Source organism: Somniosus microcephalus, chromosome 28, assembly GCF_052327205.1.
Source record: "Somniosus microcephalus isolate GS21.2 chromosome 28, FLI_Smic_1.0, whole genome shotgun sequence".
Taxonomy (NCBI): Eukaryota; Metazoa; Chordata; class Chondrichthyes; order Squaliformes; family Somniosidae; genus Somniosus; species Somniosus microcephalus.
Window position 1 is genome coordinate 21,340,997 of NC_141014.1, and position 17,384 is coordinate 21,358,380.

Genomic DNA, 17,384 nt, shown 5'->3' on the forward strand with positions numbered 1-17,384 from the left:
CCGACGTCATGCCTGCCAATCGCTCTCCGCCCCGGCCTCCCGAGCTCGCTCCTTCGTTGGCCGCCCTCTCGCCTGCCGATCGCTCTCCGCTGCAGGCTCTCGACCTCGCTGCATGGTCGGCCGCCACCTCGCGCTGCAGATCGCTCTCCACTCCGGGCTCCCGCAATCGCTCCTCCTCCGGCGGCCTCGGTTTCTGCTCCCGATAGCTCCTTTCTCGGGTTTCCTCGCTCACTGCTCCCTCAATCTCCATCTATGCAGATCGCTCTGCTCTGATTGGATCAAGGCCGAAGCCAGCATGAAAATGCAGCCAAACCAGAAACACCAGTATCGCGACACAAAGTCAATTAGCATCAGAATCAAGCAGATACTACACTTGATCTTAGCCAAAAGGCCGAGAAGCGATAGCCTGTAAACTCCCGCCGACGCGCAAGTGTCCCTCGGCCTCTGTCTTCTCCGTCAATCTGGCCGCGGTCGGCCGAGCGCAGGTGCGACGGCGGGCCTGCAGCAAGAGAGCAATTTCGGCCAGGGCTTACTTACTTGCAAGCCAGACGAAAAGCCGTGCCCGTATGGCACCCCCTTCCCTTCGGCGGAGATGACGCCATGAAAGCATTTGCATTTTGTGAGCAATTAACCAACCGGGCGGCGCGCAGGAGCGCGCCGGCGGGGCTTGCGGTGTCCCCTCCCCCCTCCTTTTCCAACGGGGGCGGGCGCAGTGGCTCAGAAATCCAACAGGGTGCAGCACGGTCCAGGTCAGCTGCAGAGCGGGAAAGGTGGCGAGGCCCCACCCTGAAATCCAGGGCACGTCCCCATATGCAAATAAGAAAGAAAAACACAATTTTGACATGCAAACGCAGAGCGAAAAACACCCCCGAAGGCGGCTGCTTAGCCTGCGGCGCGGCCGGCCAGCGAGCGGGTGAAAAGTAAGGCGGCGGCACGACAAGGGCGAGCCCGAGCGGCTCTACCAAAGGAAAGACAGCACGGCTGAAAGTGGTGCGAAAACTTTTTCTGCTTTTGACTTTTGCGACTTCCCACCCCAAAGAGGGGAAGCTGCACCGCTCCCGGAAGCACTGCAATACCAGGTCGATGCGTGGAGTGGACGGAGCAAGCCCCTGTTCCATCTCCCTGTTCCAAAAATCAATTTAATATTTGGTCCCCAGATAGGGGACGTATCAGATATTAAACTGATAAGAACAGATTTTTATTTTTTTTATTTTTTTTTATTTCAATATATATGCTTTATTCATAAAAATCTTTGTTCATGTACATGACAATGCAGTCCACATCTGGTACAGTGCAAATTAACTTCAGCACATGGCACTCAATTTACAAATTACATTACATTTATCATTACATATATCAAAGCATGTTTCAATATATAACAATATACACTCCACAAATCATATTACAGATGAAAGCAGTACATGGTACTCTCTTTACACAAACAGGTACATTTTCATTACATGTTTTATAAGTCATACAGGCCAAGGGGGGCCGAGGTGCATTCCAACATTTCTCAAAATACATTACATTACAATCCACCAACCGTATTATATATGGCTTAATAATACACATGAATGCAATACATGGTACTCTATTTACATTCACAGGTTACAAGTGCTTTACAATTAACACACTTGTACATCATGCGGCCCGAGGGGGGGTTTTCCACTGGTTTCAGCCCCTCAGTGTACACTGGCGGGAGGGCCTTAAACTGTGGCCCTTCCCCATCGTGCCTTGGCGGCGGCGGCACCAACCTTTAGTGCGTCCCTCAGCACGTACTCCCGGACCTTGGAATGTGCCAATCTGCAACACTCGGTCGTGGACATCTCCTTGCTCTGGAAGATCAGCAAGTTTCGGGCAGACCAAAGGGCGTCTTTCACCGAGTTGATGATCTTCCAGCAGCAGTTGATGTTTGTCTCGGTGTGCGTCCCTGGGAACAGTCCGTAGAGCACAGAGTCCTGTGTTACCGAGCTGCTCGGGATGAACCTCGACAAAGACCACTGCATCTCTTTCCAGACCTTCTGTGCAAAGGCACATTCCAGAAGGAGATGGATGACGGTCTCGTCCCAAGCGCAGCCTCCTCGCGGACAGCGTGCGGTGGAGCAGAGACGTCGGGAGTGCATGAAGGATCTGACGGGGAGGGCCCTTCTCACCACCAGCCAAGCTACGTCTTGGTGCTTGTTTGTGAGTTCTGGCGATGAGGCATTCTGCCAAATGACTTCGACAGTCTGCTCAGGGAACCATCCGAGAGGATCTACCATCTCCTTTTCCCGTAGGGTCTCGAGGACGTTTCGTGCTGACCACTGCTTGACAGCTTTGTGGTCAAAGGTGTTTGCCGTGAAAAACTTTTCCACGAAGGACAGGTGGTCTGGCACGGTCCAACTGGATGGAGCGTTCCGCGGCAGCGTCGCCAGACCCATCCTTCGCAACACCGGGGTCAGGTAGAACCTCAGCACGTAGTGACACTTGGTGTTTGCGTACTGAGGGTCCGTGCACAGTTTGATGCAGCCGCACACAAAGGTGGCCATCAGGATGAGGGCGACGTTTGGTACGTTCTTTCCCCCTTTCTCTGGAGATTTGTACATCGTGTCCCTCCGGACACGGTCCATTTTCGATCTCCAGATAAAGTGGAAGACGGCTCGGGTGACTGCGGCGGCGCAGGGTCGGGGTATGGGCCACACCTGCGCCACGTACAGCAGCACTGACAGCACTTCGCACCTGATGACCAGGTTCCTTCCCACGATCGACAGGGAGCGCTGCTCCCACATTCCCAGTTTCTGGCGTGCCTTGGAGATACGCTCCTCCCAGTTTTTTGTGCATGCCCCAGCCGCTCCGAACCATATTCCCAGCACCTTCAGGTAATCTGACCTGACGGTGAAGGGGACAAAGGATCGGTCGGCCCAGTTCCCAAAGAACATGGCCTCGCTTTTGCTGCGATTTACTTTCGCTCCCGAGGCCAGTTCAAATTGGTCGCAGATGCTCAGCAGTCTGCGGACCGACAGCGGATCCGAGCAAAAGACGGCGACGTCATCCATGTACAGGGAGGTCTTAACCTGAGTGCCTCCGCTGCCTGGGATCGTCACCCCTCCAATGCTCGAATCCCTTCTGATGGATTGGGCAAAGGGTTCGATACAACACACGAACAAGACGGAGGAGAGAGGACAGCCCTGCCTGACTCCAGATTTGATCGGGAAGCTTTCTGATTCCCACCCGTTGATTAGGACTGCGCTACTGATGTCTGTGTAGAGCAGTTGGATCCAATTGCAGATTCCCTCCCCAAACCCCATTTTGGAGAGCACGTCCATCATGTACGTGTGCGATATTCTGTCGAAAGCCTTCTCCTGGTCCAAGCTGATTAAGCAGGTGTGCACCCCCCTGTCCCGCACGTAGGCGATCGTATCCCTGAGTAGCGCGAGGCTATCAGAGATCTTCCTGCCGGGTACGGCACAGGTGTGATCTGGGTGGATCACCAGCTCCAGAGCAGACTTGACCCTGTTGGCGATGACCTTGGACAGAATCTTGTAGTCCACATTAAGCAGCGAAATGGGCCGCCAGTTTCTGATTTCTTCCCTCTCCCCTTTCTGCTTGTAGATGAGGGTGATGATGCCTTTCCTCATCGATTCTGACATGCTGCCAGCCAGAAGCATACCCCCGTACACTTCCAGCAGGTCTGGGCCCATCCAGTCCCACAGAGCCGAATACAACTCGACCGGTAGGCCGTCGCTTCCGGGAGTTTTACTCGTCTCGAAGGACTGGACGGCCTTTGTCAGCTCGTCCAGAGTTAGCGGGTGATCCAGACTCTCCCGCTTGCTGTCGTCTAGCACCTCCGAGATAGACGACAGGAAAGACTGGGAGGCCGCGCTGTCTGTGGGCTTCGCGTCGTACAGCCCGGCATAAAAGGATTTGCTGATCCTTCGCATGTCAGGCTGCGAGGACGTCACAGAGCCGTCTTCCTCCTTCAGGCTGTGGATCACAGAGCTCCCTCTGTGTACCTTTTGGAAGAAGAAACGCGAGCACGTCTCGTCCTGCTCCACGGAGCGGACTCTGGAGCGGAAGATGATCTTGGAGGACTCTGAGGCATAGAGCGAGGCTTGCTGGCCCTTCACCTCTTGGAGTTCCTCCCCGACATTGACTCCCATCGACTGCAGCAGGAGCAGATTCTGCATGCTTTTCTGGAGTCGGGACATTTCCCTCTGTCCCTCTCTCGCCTTCTGAACACCTTTGAGGATGAAGAACCTCTTGCTGTTCGTCTTGATCGTTTCCCACCAGTGCGCCGGGGAATCAAAGAGGGGTTTCACGGTTCTCCAACCTTTGTAATCCCTTTTGAGTTCCTCAATGTTTTCTGGGGTCAACAGTTTCACGTTCAGCTTCCATATCCCTCTGCCTACTTTCTGGTCTTCCTGTGGGTGACAGTCGGCTAGTAAGAGGCAGTGGTCAGAGAAGAACACCGGCTTGACGTCGGTGGATCTGACCGAGAGAGCTTGGGACACAAACAGGAAGTCTATCCTGGAACGGACAGACCCGTCTGGCCTGGACCAGGTGTATCTGCGCGGCGCTCCATCTGCAGGGTTGCTGAAGATGTCGTGCAGCTTGGCGTCTTTTACCGCTTCCATCAGGAGTCTGGACGTGGCGTCCAGTTTGCTGTCGGCTCTGCCGGATCGCCCAGCCGCATCGATGATGCAGTTGAAGTCACCGCCCAGAATAACCGGCCTGGACGTCGCCAGCAGCAGCGGTAGCTGCTGGAAGACGGCCAGCCGCTCGTTCTTGAGAGTCGGGGCGTACACATTGATCAGCCTGAGCGGGGCATTCTTGTACAGTACGTCTGCTACGAGGAGGCGGCCACCCACCACCTCCTTAACTTCGGTGATGGTGAAGTCACCTCCCCGCAGCAGAATACCCAGGCCGGAGGCACGGCAATCGTTGCCTCCTGACCAGATCGATTGGCCGTGGGGCCACCATCGCGACCACTGCCTGTAGTTGCTGAAGTGCGGTAGGCCGCACTCCTGCAGGAACAGTAGGTCGGCCTTGACCTTGGCAAGGTACCCCAAGGTGGAAACACATCGCGTCGTGCTTTTGATGCTACGCACGTTTATGCTTGCAATTTTTAAACCCATTTTAAATTTTAAATAGAGTTCAAGTCCCATTTTAATAAGCAGTCCTTTATGCTGTTTCCATCCCTTGGGGCTGGACCTGCATACACACAGTGTCAGAGAAAAACTGTACTTGCCCTGGGCTGAGGAACTCGCCCTGGTCTCTTGAGGGGTTGCTGTACCGGCAGGGGGATGACGGCGGTGAGAAGAAGTCTTCTTCCTCATTCGTGGATGGTTCTTCCCTCAGCCTGTCGTCTGTGGTGTCGTGGCTCCCGGTTTCCCGGAGCAGGTGTGCATCGGTCGCTTCATTGCTCCCGGTTTCCCGGAGCTGGGGGATGGTGGACGCTCCGCTGCTCCCGGTTGTCTGGAGCTGGGGAGCGTCGGGCACTTGGCCGCTCCCGGCAGTCTGTAGCTGGGGAGCGTCGGGCTCTTGGCCGCTCCCGGCGGTCTGGAGCTGGGGAGCGTCGGGCACTTGGCCGCTCCCGGCGGTCTGGAGCTGGGGGACGTCGGGCACTTGGCCGCTCCCGGCAGTCTGTAGCTGGGGAGCGTCGGGCTCTTGGCCGCTCCCGGCGGTCTGGAGCTGGGGAGCGTCGGGCACTTGGCCGCTCCCGGCGGTCTGGAGCTGGGGAGCGTCGGGCACTTGGCCACTCCCGGCGGTCTGGAGCTGGGGAGCGTCGGGAACTTGGCCGCTCCCGGCGGTCTGGAGCTGGGCTGCATTGTGCCCTTCGTTGCTACCGGTGTTCTGGGGCACGGTGATCACTCCTGTTTGTTTCTTTTCGCTCAGCCACTTTTTTTGTTGTTGGTGACTGTTCTTTTCTTGCCCTTCCTCATCAGATGAGCAGCTGCTGGTGTTGCCCGTTTGGGGCGGGTGCCGCCTTTTTTCCACAGGCCTGGACTTTGGCGGCCTCTCTCTTTGGGGGAGGCTTTTTTTCTTGTTCTTTCGTTTGACCTCCTGCCATTCTCCCAGTTGTTGTTCTCCAGCTGCCTCCTCTTCCATGGTCTCTGGCTGTTGGGGAGGAGGCTGAGTGCTGGTTGCCTGGGTTTGGTCGTTTCCAGTGAGGGCCTCTGCGGTGGGAGCGGTGCTGGTCTCCTTTGAGGCGGCCTTGTTGACAGGTCCTTTAATTGCCTGCGCATAGCTGCTGCTGCGCCTTGGGCAGGCCTTGTAGAGATGGCCTGTCTCCCCGCACAAGTTGCAGCACTTGCTCTCCTTGCAATCCTTCGTCTGGTGGCCTTCCTGCTTGCAGTTGCGACAGATGGTGACAGTGCAGGTCGCCGCCACGTGCCCGGATCTCCCGCAGGTTCGACACACCCTGGGTTGTCCCGCGTACACCATGTAGCCCCGGCTTCCACCGATGGCGAAGCTGGAGGGGAGGTGCTGGATGGCTCCTTTGGCATCCACTTTCAGGGTTACTTTGATCTGGCGTTTGCTGGTCCAGATCCCAAACAGGTCATTTACGTCAACGCTGTTCCCGACACTGTCGACGTATCTGCCGAGGAACGTCAGCACATCGACCACAGGGATGTGCGGGTTGTACATGTGTACAGTGACCACCCGGTTTCTTTGTGTTGGGAGAGTGAATAGAGGCTCGGCAGTCATAACTGAAAGCAGCGTTTCACTCCCCTTTTCCTTAACTGCCTGCAGAAATTTCAGGCATGCCGCGACGTTCCTGAACGTCACATCAAAATGTCCACTGCTGGGGAAATCCTGCAGAGCGAAGATATCCGCAACTTGGAAACCGCAGCATCCGGTCAAGATCCTCTTCACAAAAAGGGAGCGGTCGATGGGCGATTGTCCCTCCACCTTCTTCACTGTGACTCGGACAGTGTTCCGGACTCCCTGTCTCGCTCCTCGGTTTGCTGCAATCTCGCTTGCAGGTCGCCCGTCACTCCAGGCTCTCGAGCTCGCTGTTCCATTGGCCGCCGTCGCGCCTGCCAATCGCTCTCTGCCCCGGGCTGCCAAGCTTGCTGCTTGCTTGGCCCTCGTCTCGCCTGCCAATCGCTCTCCGCCCTGGAGTCCCGGGCTCGCTTCCTCATTGGCCGACGTCATGCCTGCCAATCGCTCTCCGCCCCGGCCTCCCGAGCTCGCTCCTTCGTTGGCCGCCCTCTCGCCTGCCGATCGCTCTCCGCTGCAGGCTCTCGACCTCGCTGCATGGTCGGCCGCCACCTCGCGCTGCAGGTCGCTCTCCACTCCGGGCTCCCGCAATCGCTCCTCCTCCGGCGGCCTCGGTTTCTGCTCCCGATAGCTCCTTTCTCGGGTTTCCTCGCTCACTGCTCCCTCAGTCGCCATCTATGCAGATCGCTCTGCTCTGATTGGATCAAGGCCGAAGCCAGCATGAAAATGCAGCCAAACCAGAAACACCAGTATCGCGACACAAGGTCAATTTGCATCAGAATCAAGCAGATACTGATAAGAACAGATACTACACTTGATCTTAGCCAAAAGGCCGAGAAGCGATAGCCTGTAAACTCCCGCCGACGCGCAAGTGTCCCTCGGCCTCTGTCTTCTCCGTCAATCTGGCCGCGGTCGGCCGAGCGCAGGTGCGACGGCGGGCCTGCAGCAAGAGAGCAATTTCGGCCAGGGCTTACTTACTTGCAAGCCAGACGAAAAGCCGTGCCCGTATGGCACCCCCTTCCCTTCGGCGGAGATGACGCCATGAAAGCATTTGCATTTTGCGAGCAATTAACTAACCGGGCGGCGCGCAGGAGCGCGCCGGCGGGGCTTGCGGTGTCCCCTCCCCCCTCCTTTTCCAACGGGGGCGGGCGCAGTGGCTCAGAAATCCAACAGGGTGCAGCACGGTCCAGGTCAGCTGCAGAGCGGGAAAGGTGGCGAGGCCCCGCCCTGAAATCCAGGGCACGTCCCCATATGCAAATAAGAAAGAAAAACACAATTTTGACATGCAAACGCAGAGCGAAAAACACCCCCGAAGGCGGCTGCTTAGCCTGCGGCGCGGCCGGCCAGCGAGCGGGTGAAAAGTAAGGCGGCGGCACGACAAGGGCGAGCCCGAGCGGCTCTACAAAGGAAAGACAGCACGGCTGAAAGTGGTGCGAAAACTTTTTCTGCTTTTGACTTTTGCGACTTCCCACCCCAAAGAGGGGAAGCTGCACCGCTCCCGGAAGCACTGCAATACCAGGTCGATGCGTGGAGTGGACGGAGCAAGCCCCTGTTCCATCTCCCTGTTCCAAAAATCAATTTAATATTTGGTCCTCAGATAGGGGACGTATCAGATATTAAACTGATAAGAACAGATACTACACTTGATCTTAGCCAAAAGGCCGAGAAGCGATAGCCTGTAAACTCCCGCCGACGCGCAAGTGTCCCTCGGCCTCTGTCTTCTCCGTCAATCTGGCCGCGGTCGGCCGAGCGCAGGTGCGACGGCGGGCCTGCAGCAAGAGAGCAATTTCGGCCAGGGCTTACTTACTTGCAAGCCAGACGAAAAGCCGTGCCCGTATGGCACCCCCTTCCCTTCGGCGGAGATGACGCCATGAAAGCATTTGCATTTTGCGAGCAATTAACCAACCGGGCGGCGCGCAGGAGCGCGCCGGCGGGGCTTGCGGTGTCCCCTCCCCCCTCCTTTTCCAACGGGGGCGGGCGCAGTGGCTCAGAAATCCAACAGGGTGCAGCACGGTCCAGGTCAGCTGCAGAGCGGGAAAGGTGGCGAGGCCCCGCCCTGAAATCCAGGGCACGTCCCCATATGCAAATAAGAAAGAAAAACACAATTTTGACATGCAAACGCAGAGCGAAAAACACCCCCGAAGGCGGCTGCTTAGCCTGCGGCGCGGCCGGCCAGCGAGCGGGTGAAAAGTAAGGCGGCGGCACGACAAGGGCGAGCCCGAGCGGCTCTACAAAGGAAAGACAGCACGGCTGAAAGTGGTGCGAAAACTTTTTCTGCTTTTGACTTTTGCGACTTCCCACCCCAAAGAGGGGAAGCTGCACCGCTCCCGGAAGCACTGCAATACCAGGTCGATGCGTGGAGTGGACGGAGCAAGCCCCTGTTCCATCTCCCTGTTCCAAAAATCAATTTAATATTTGGTCCCCAGATAGGGGACGTATCAGATATTAAACTGATAAGAACAGATTTTTTTTTATTTTTTTATTTCAATATATATGCTTTATTCATAAAAATCTTTGTTCATGTACATGACAATGCAGTCCACATCTGGTACAGTGCAAATTAACTTCAGCACATGGCACTCAATTTACAAATTACATTACATTTATCATTACATGTTTCAATATATAACAATATACACTCCACAAATCATATTACAGATGAAAGCAGTACATGGTACTCTCTTTACACAAACAGGTACATTTTCATTACATGTTTTATCAGTCATACAGCCCAAGGGGGGCCGAGATGCATTCCAACATTTCTCAAAATACATTACATTACAATCCACCAACCGTATTATATATGGCTTAATAATACACATGAATGCAGTTCATGGTACTCTATTTACATTCACAGATTACAAGTGCTTTACAATTAACACACTTGTACGTCATGCGGCCCGAGGGGGGGTTTCCCACTGGTTTCAGCCCCTCAGTGTACACTGGCGGGAGGACCTTAAACTGTGGCCCTTCCCCATCGTGCCTTGGCGGCGGCGGCACCAACCTTTAGTGCGTCCCTCAGCACGTACTCCCGGACCTTGGAATGTGCCAATCTGCAACACTCGGTCGTGGACATCTCCTTGCTCTGGAAGACCAGCAAGTTTCGGGCAGACCAAAGGGCGTCTTTCACCGAGTTGATGATCTTCCAGCAGCAGTTGATGTTTGTCTCGGTGTGCGTCCCTGGGAACAGTCCGTAGAGCACAGAGTCCTGTGTTACCGAGCTGCTCGGGATGAACCTCGACAAAGACCACTGCATCTCTTTCCAGACCTTCTGTGCAAAGGCACATTCCAGAAGGAGATGGATGACGGTCTCGTCCCAAGCGCAGCCTCCTCGCGGACAGCGTGCGGTGGAGCAGAGACGTCGGGAGTGCATGAAGGATCTGACGGGGAGGGCCCTTCTCACCACCAGCCAAGCTACGTCTTGGTGCTTGTTTGTGAGTTCTGGCGATGAGGCATTCTGCCAAATGACTTCGACAGTCTGCTCAGGGAACCATCCGAGAGGATCTACCATCTCCTTTTCCCGTAGGGTCTCGAGGACGTTTCGTGCTGACCACTGCTTGACAGCTTTGTGGTCAAAGGTGTTTGCCGTGAAAAACTTTTCCACGAAGGACAGGTGGTCTGGCACGGTCCAACTGGATGGAGCGTTCCGCGGCAGCGTCGCCAGACCCATCCTTCGCAACACCGGGGTCAGGTAGAACCTCAGCACGTAGTGACACTTGGTGTTTGCGTACTGAGGGTCCGTGCACAGTTTGATGCAGCCGCACACAAAGGTGGCCATCAGGATGAGGGCGACGTTTGGTACGTTCTTTCCCCCTTTCTCTGGAGATTTGTACATCGTGTCCCTCCGGACACGGTCCATTTTCGATCTCCAGATAAAGTGGAAGACGGCTCGGGTGACTGCGGCGGCGCAGGGTCGGGGTATGGGCCACACCTGCGCCACGTACAGCAGCACTGACAGCACTTCGCACCTGATGACCAGGTTCTTTCCCACGATCGACAGGGAGCGCTGCTCCCACATTCCCAGTTTCTGGCGTGCCTTGGAGATACGCTCCTCCCAGTTTTTTGTGCATGCCCCAGCCGCTCCGAACCATATTCCCAGCACCTTCAGGTAATCTGACCTGACGGTGAAGGGGACAAAGGATCGGTCGGCCCAGTTCCCAAAGAACATGGCCTCGCTTTTGCTGCGATTTACTTTCGCTCCCGAGGCCAGTTCAAATTGGTCGCAGATGCTCAGCAGTCTGCGGACCGACAGCGGATCCGAGCAAAAGACGGCGACGTCATCCATGTACAGGGAGGTCTTAACCTGAGTGCCTCCGCTGCCTGGGATCGTCACCCCTCCAATGCTCGAATCCCTTCTGATGGATTGGGCAAAGGGTTCGATACAACACACGAACAAGACGGAGGAGAGAGGACAGCCCTGCCTGACTCCAGATTTGATCGGGAAGCTTTCTGATTCCCACCTGTTGATTAGGACTGCGCTACTGATGTCTGTGTAGAGCAGTTGGATCCAATTGCAGATTCCCTCCCCAAACCCCATTTTGGAGAGCACGTCCATCATGTACGTGTGCGATATTCTGTCGAAAGCCTTCTCCTGGTCCAAGCTGATTAAGCAGGTGTGCACCCCCCTGTCCCGCACGTAGGCGATCGTATCCCTGAGTAGCGCGAGGCTATCAGAGATCTTCCTGCCGGGTACGGCACAGGTCTGATCCGGGTGGATCACCAGCTCCAGAGCAGACTTGACCCTGTTGGCGATGACCTTGGACAGAATCTTGTAGTCCACATTAAGCAGTGAAATGGGCCGCCAGTTTCTGATTTCTTCCCTCTCCCCCTTCTGCTTGTAGATGAGGGTGATGATGCCTTTCCTCATCGATTCTGACATGCTGCCAGCCAGAAGCATACCCCCGTACACTTCCAGCAGGTCTGGGCCCATCCAGTCCCACAGAGCCGAATACAACTCGGCCGGTAGGCCGTCGCTTCCGGGAGTTTTACTCGTCTCGAAGGACAGGACGGCCTTTGTCAGCTCGTCCAGAGTTAGCGGGTGATCCAGACTCTCCCGCTTGCTGTCGTCTAGCACCTCCGAGATAGACGACAGGAAAGACTGGGAGGCCGCGCTGTCTGTGGGCTTCGCGTCGTACAGCCCGGCATAAAAGGATTTGCTGATCCTTCGCATGTCAGGCTGCGAGGACGTCACAGAGCCGTCTTCCTCCTTCAGGCTGTGGATCACAGAGCTCCCTCTGTGTACCTTTTGGAAGAAGAAACGCGAGCACGTCTCGTCCTGCTCCACGGAGCGGACTCTGGAGCGGAAGATGATCTTGGAGGACTCTGAGGCATAGAGCGAGGCTTGCTGGCCCTTCACCTCTTGGAGTTCCTCCCCGACATTGACTCCCATCGACTGCAGCAGGAGCAGATTCTGCATGCTTTTCTGGAGTCGGGACATTTCCCTCTGTCCCTCTCGCCTTCTGAACACCTTTGAGGATGAAGAACCTCTTGATGTTCGTCTTGATCGTTTCCCACCAGTGCGCCGGGGAATCAAAGAGGGGTTTCACGGTTCTCCAACCTTTGTAATCCCTTTTGAGTTCCTCAATGTTTTCTGGGGTCAACAGTTTCACGTTCAGCTTCCATATCCCTCTGCCTACTTTCTGGTCTTCCTGTGGGTGACAGTCGGCTAGTAAGAGGCAGTGGTCAGAGAAGAACACCGGCTTGACGTCGGTGGATCTGACCGAGAGAGCTTGGGACACAAACAGGAAGTCTATCCTGGAACGGACAGACCCGTCTGGCCTGGACCAGGTGTATCTGCGCGGCGCTCCATCTGCAGGGTTGCTGAAGATGTCGTGCAGCTTGGCGTCTTTTACCGCTTCCATCAGGAGTCTGGACGTGGCGTCCAGTTTGCTGTCGGCTCTGCCGGATCGCCCAGCCGCATCGATGATGCAGTTGAAGTCACCGCCCAGAATAACCGGCCTGGACGTCGCCAGCAGCAGCGGTAGCTGCTGGAAGACGGCCAGCCGCTCGTTCTTGAGAGCCGGGGCGTACACATTGATCAGCCTGAGCGGGGCGTTCTTGTACAGTACGTCTGCTACGAGGAGGCGGCCACCCACAACCTCCTTAACTTCGGTGATGGTGAAGTCACCTCCCCGCAGCAGAATACCCAGGCCGGAGGCACGGCAATCGTTGCCTCCTGACCAGATCGATTGGCCGTGGGGCCACCATCGCGACCACTGCCTGTAGTTGCTGAAGTGCGGTAGGCCGCACTCCTGCAGGAACAGTAGGTCGGCCTTGACCTTGGCAAGGTACCCCAAGGTGGAAACACATCGCGTCGTGCTTTTGATGCTACGCACGTTTATGCTTGCAATTTTTAAACCCATTTTAAATTTTAAATAGAGTTCAAGTCCCATTTTAATAAGCAGTCCTTTATGCTGTTTCCATCCCTTGGGGCTGGACCTGCATACACACAGTGTTAGAGAAAAACTGTACTTGCCCTGGGCTGAGGAACTCGCCCTGGTCTCTTGAGGGGTTGCTGTACCGGCAGGGGGATGACGGCGGTGAGAAGAAGTCTTCTTCCTCATTCGTGGATGGTTCTTCCCTCAGCCTGTCGCCTGTGGTGTCGTGGCTCCCGGTTTCCCGGAGCAGGTGTGCATCGGTCGCTTCATTGCTCCCGGTTTCCCGGAGCTGGGGTATGGTGGACGCTCCGCTGCTCCCGGTTGTCTGGAGCTGGGGAGCGTCGGGCACTTGGCCGCCCCCGGCGGTCTGGAGCTGGGGGACGTCGGGCACTTGGCCGCTCCCGGCAGTCTGTAGCTGGGGAGCGTCGGGCTCTTGGCCGCTCCCGGCGGTCTGGAGCTGGGGAGCGTCGGGCACTTGGCCGCTCCCGGCGGTCTGGAGCTGGGGAGCGTCGGGCACTTGGCCACTCCCGGCGGTCTGGAGCTGGGGAGCGTCGGGAACTTGGCCGCTCCCGGCGGTCTGGAGCTGGGCTGCATTGTGCCCTTCGTTGCTACCGGTGTTCTGGGGCACGGTGATCACTCCTGTTTGTTTCTTTTCGCTCAGCCACTTTTTTTGTTGTTGGTGACTGTTCTTTTCTTGCCCTTCCTCATCAGATGAGCAGCTGCTGGTGTTGCCCGTTTGGGGCGGGTGCCGCCTTTTTTCCACAGGCCTGGACTTTGGCGGCCTCTCTCTTTGGGGGAGGCTTTTTTTCTTGTTCTTTCGTTTGACCTCCTGCCATTCTCCCAGTTGTTGTTCTCCAGCTGCCTCCTCTTCCATGGTCTCTGGCTGTTGGGGAGGAGGCTGAGTGCTGGTTGCCTGGGTTTGGTCGTTTCCAGTGAGGGCCTCTGCGGTGGGAGCGGTGCTGGTCTCCTTTGAGGCGGCCTTGTTGACAGGTCCTTTAATTGCCTGCGCATAGCTGCTGCTGCGCCTTGGGCAGGCCTTGTAGAGATGGCCTGTCTCCCCGCACAAGTTGCAGCACTTGCTCTCCTTGCAATCCTTCGTCTGGTGGCCTTCCTGCTTGCAGTTGCGACAGATGGTGACAGTGCAGGTCGCCGCCACGTGCCCGGATCTCCCGCAGGTTCGACACACCCTGGGTTGTCCCGCGTACACCATGTAGCCCCGGCTTCCACCGATGGCGAAGCTGGAGGGGAGGTGCTGGATGGCTCCTTTGGCATCCACTTTCAGGGTTACTTTGATCTGGCGTTTGCTGGTCCAGATCCCAAACAGGTCATTTACGTCAACGCTGTTCCCGACACTGTCGACGTATCTGCCGAGGAACGTCAGCACATCGACCACAGGGATGTGCGGGTTGTACATGTGTACAGTGACCACCCGGTTTCTTTGTGTTGGGAGAGTGAATAGAGGCTCGGCAGTCATAACTGAAAGCAGCGTTTCACTCCCCTTTTCCTTAACTGCCTGCAGAAATTTCAGGCATGCCGCGACGTTCCTGAACGTCACATCAAAATGTCCACTGCTGGGGAAATCCTGCAGAGCGAAGATATCCGCAACTTGGAAACCGCAGCATCCGGTCAAGATCCTCTTCACAAAAAGGGAGCGGTCGATGGGCGATTGTCCCTCCACCTTCTTCACTGTGACTCGGACAGTGTTCCGGACTCCCTGTCTCGCTCCTCGGTTTGCTGCAATCTCGCTTGCAGGTCGCCCGTCACTCCAGGCTCTCGAGCTCGCTGTTCCATTGGCCGCCGTCGCGCCTGCCAATCGCTCTCTGCCCCGGGCTGCCAAGCTTGCTGCTTGCTTGGCCCTCGTCTCGCCTGCCAATCGCTCTCCGCCCTGGAGTCCCGGGCTCGCTTCCTCATTGGCCGACGTCATGCCTGCCAATCGCTCTCCGCCCCGGCCTCCCGAGCTCGCTCCTTCGTTGGCCGCCCTCTCGCCTGCCGATCGCTCTCCGCTGCAGGCTCTCGACCTCGCTGCATGGTCGGCCGCCACCTCGCGCTGCAGGTCGCTCTCCACTCCGGGCTCCCGCAATCGCTCCTCCTCCGGCGGCCTCGGTTTCTGCTCCCGATAGCTCCTTTCTCGGGTTTCCTCGCTCACTGCTCCCTCAGTCGCCATCTATGCAGATCGCTCTGCTCTGATTGGATCAAGGCCGAAGCCAGCATGAAAATGCAGCCAAACCAGAAACACCAGTATCGCGACACAAGGTCAATTAGCATCAGAATCAAGCAGATACTACACTTGATCTTAGCCAAAAGGCCGAGAAGCGATAGCCTGTAAACTCCCGCCGACGCGCAAGTGTCCCTCGGCCTCGGTCTTCTCCGTCAATCTGGCCGCGGTCGGCCGAGCGCAGGTGCGACGGCGGGCCTGCAGCAAGAGAGCAATTTCGGCCAGGGCTTACTTACTTGCAAGCCAGACGAAAAGCCGTGCCCGTATGGCACCCCCTTCCCTTCGGCGGAGATGACGCCATGAAAGCATTTGCATTTTGCGAGCAATTAACCAACCGGGCGGCGCGCAGGAGCGCGCCGGCGGGGCTTGCGGCGTCCCCTCCCCCCTCCTTTTCCAACGGGGGCGGGCGCAGTGGCTCAGAAATCCAACAGGCTGCAGCACGGTCCAGGTCAGCTGCAGAGCGGGAAAGGTGGCGAGGCCCCGCCCTGAAATCCAGGGCACGTCCCCATATGCAAATAAGAAAGAAAAACACAATTTTGACATGCAAACGCAGAGCGAAAAACACCCCCGAAGGCGGCTGCTTAGCCTGCAGCGCGGCCGGCCAGCGAGCGGGTGAAAAGTAAGGCGGCGGCACGACAAGGGCGAGCCCGAGCGGCTCTACAAAGGAAAGACAGCACGGCTGAAAGTGGTGCGAAAACTTTTTCTGCTTTTGACTTTTGCGACTTCCCACCCCAAAGAGGGGAAGCTGCACCGCTCCCGGAAGCACTGCAATACCAGGTCGATGCGTGGAGTGGACGGAGCAAGCCCCTGTTCCATCTCCCTGTTCCAAAAATCAATTTAATATTTGGTCCCCAGATAGGGGACGTATCAGATATTAAACTGATAAGAACAGATACTACACTTGATCTTAGCCAAAAGGCCGAGAAGCGATAGCCTGTAAACTCCCGCCGACGCGCAAGTGTCCCTCGGCCTCTGTCTTCTCCGTCAATCTGGCCGCGGTCGGCCGAGCGCAGGTGCGACGGCGGGCCTGCAGCAAGAGAGCAATTTCGGCCAGGGCTTACTTACTTGCAAGCCAGACGAAAAGCCGTGCCCGTATGGCACCCCCTTCCCTTCGGCGGAGATGACGCCATGAAAGCATTTGCATTTTGCGAGCAATTAACCAACCGGGCGGCGCGCAGGAGCGCGCCGGCGGGGCTTGCGGTGTCCCCTCCCCCCTCCTTTTCCAACGGGGGCGGGCGCAGTGGCTCAGAAATCCAACAGGGTGCAGCACGGTCCAGGTCAGCTGCAGAGCGGGAAAGGTGGCGAGGCCCCGCCCTGAAATCCAGGGCACGTCCCCATATGCAAATAAGAAAGAAAAACACAATTTTGACATGCAAACGCAGAGCGAAAAACACCCCCGAAGGCGGCTGCTTAGCCTGCGGCGCGGCCGGCCAGCGAGCGGGTGAAAAGTAAGGCGGCGGCACGACAAGGGCGAGCCCGAGCGGCTCTACAAAGGAAAGACAGCACGGCTGAAAGTGGTGCGAAAACTTTTTCTGCTTTTGACTTTTGCGACTTCCCACCCCAAAGAGGGGAAGCTGCACCGCTCCCGGAAGCACTGCAATACCAGGTCGATGCGTGGAGTGGACGGAGCAAGCCCCTGTTCCATCTCCCTGTTCCAAAAATCAATTTAATATTTGGTCCCCAGATAGGGGACGTATCAGATATTAAACTGATAAGAACAGATTTTTTTTTTTTTTTTTTTTTTTTTTTTTATTTCAATATATATGCTTTATTCATAAAAATCTTTGTTCATGTACATGACACTGCAGTCCACCTCTGGTACAGTGCAAATTAACTTCAGCACATGGCACTCAATTTACAAATTACATTACATTTATCATTACATATATCAAAGCATGTTTCAATATATTACAATATACACTCCACAAATCATATTACAGATGAAAGCAGTACATGGTACTCTCTTTACACAAAACAGGTACATTTTCATTACATGTTTTATAAGTCATACAGCCCAAGGGGGGCCGAGGTGCATTCCAACATTTCTCAAAATACATTACATTACAATCCACCAACCGTATTATATATGG

General features: G+C 56.1%; 2 protein-coding genes, 2 non-coding genes and 7 pseudogenes across 4 annotated transcripts; all 11 read right to left on the reverse strand.

Moving 5' to 3' along the window:
• Positions 1 to 268: 268 nt before the first annotated feature.
• LOC147099069 (U2 spliceosomal RNA) lies at positions 269 to 403 on the reverse strand (annotated as a pseudogene).
• A 639-nt stretch (positions 404 to 1,042) lies between these two features.
• Positions 1,043 to 1,254, reverse strand: LOC147099070 (U2 spliceosomal RNA; annotated as a pseudogene).
• Positions 1,255 to 1,706: 452 nt separating this feature from the next.
• LOC147099071 (uncharacterized) lies at positions 1,707 to 3,035 on the reverse strand. Its single transcript, XM_085969275.1, has one exon. The coding sequence runs from the start codon at positions 3,033 to 3,035 to the stop codon at positions 1,707 to 1,709; it is 1,329 nt and encodes a 442-aa protein (XP_085825401.1).
• A 4,364-nt stretch (positions 3,036 to 7,399) lies between these two features.
• On the reverse strand, positions 7,400 to 7,546 carry LOC147099072 (U2 spliceosomal RNA; annotated as a pseudogene).
• A 638-nt stretch (positions 7,547 to 8,184) lies between these two features.
• On the reverse strand, positions 8,185 to 8,375 carry LOC147099073 (U2 spliceosomal RNA). The gene has a single exon (XR_015074088.1). It is a non-coding gene; the product is annotated as a U2 spliceosomal RNA (small nuclear RNA).
• A 638-nt stretch (positions 8,376 to 9,013) lies between these two features.
• LOC147099074 (U2 spliceosomal RNA) lies at positions 9,014 to 9,218 on the reverse strand (annotated as a pseudogene).
• Positions 9,219 to 9,658: 440 nt separating this feature from the next.
• On the reverse strand, positions 9,659 to 10,987 carry LOC147099075 (uncharacterized). The gene has a single exon (XM_085969276.1). It carries the CDS (start codon positions 10,985 to 10,987, stop codon positions 9,659 to 9,661), a length of 1,329 nt encoding a protein of 442 aa, XP_085825402.1.
• Positions 10,988 to 11,031: 44 nt separating this feature from the next.
• LOC147099076 (uncharacterized) lies at positions 11,032 to 14,613 on the reverse strand (annotated as a pseudogene).
• A 648-nt stretch (positions 14,614 to 15,261) lies between these two features.
• LOC147099077 (U2 spliceosomal RNA) lies at positions 15,262 to 15,396 on the reverse strand (annotated as a pseudogene).
• A 638-nt stretch (positions 15,397 to 16,034) lies between these two features.
• On the reverse strand, positions 16,035 to 16,225 carry LOC147099078 (U2 spliceosomal RNA). The gene has a single exon (XR_015073996.1). It is a non-coding gene; the product is annotated as a U2 spliceosomal RNA (small nuclear RNA).
• A 638-nt stretch (positions 16,226 to 16,863) lies between these two features.
• On the reverse strand, positions 16,864 to 17,080 carry LOC147099079 (U2 spliceosomal RNA; annotated as a pseudogene).
• Between the last annotated feature and the right edge of the window lie 304 nt (positions 17,081 to 17,384).

Bases quoted from the DNA above. Each gene is read 5' to 3' on its own strand.
- LOC147099071 (XM_085969275.1), bottom strand. From the start codon at position 3,035: ATGGATGACGTCGCCGTCTTTTGCTCGGATCCGCTGTCGGTCCGCAGA.
- LOC147099075 (XM_085969276.1), bottom strand. From the start codon at position 10,987: ATGGATGACGTCGCCGTCTTTTGCTCGGATCCGCTGTCGGTCCGCAGA.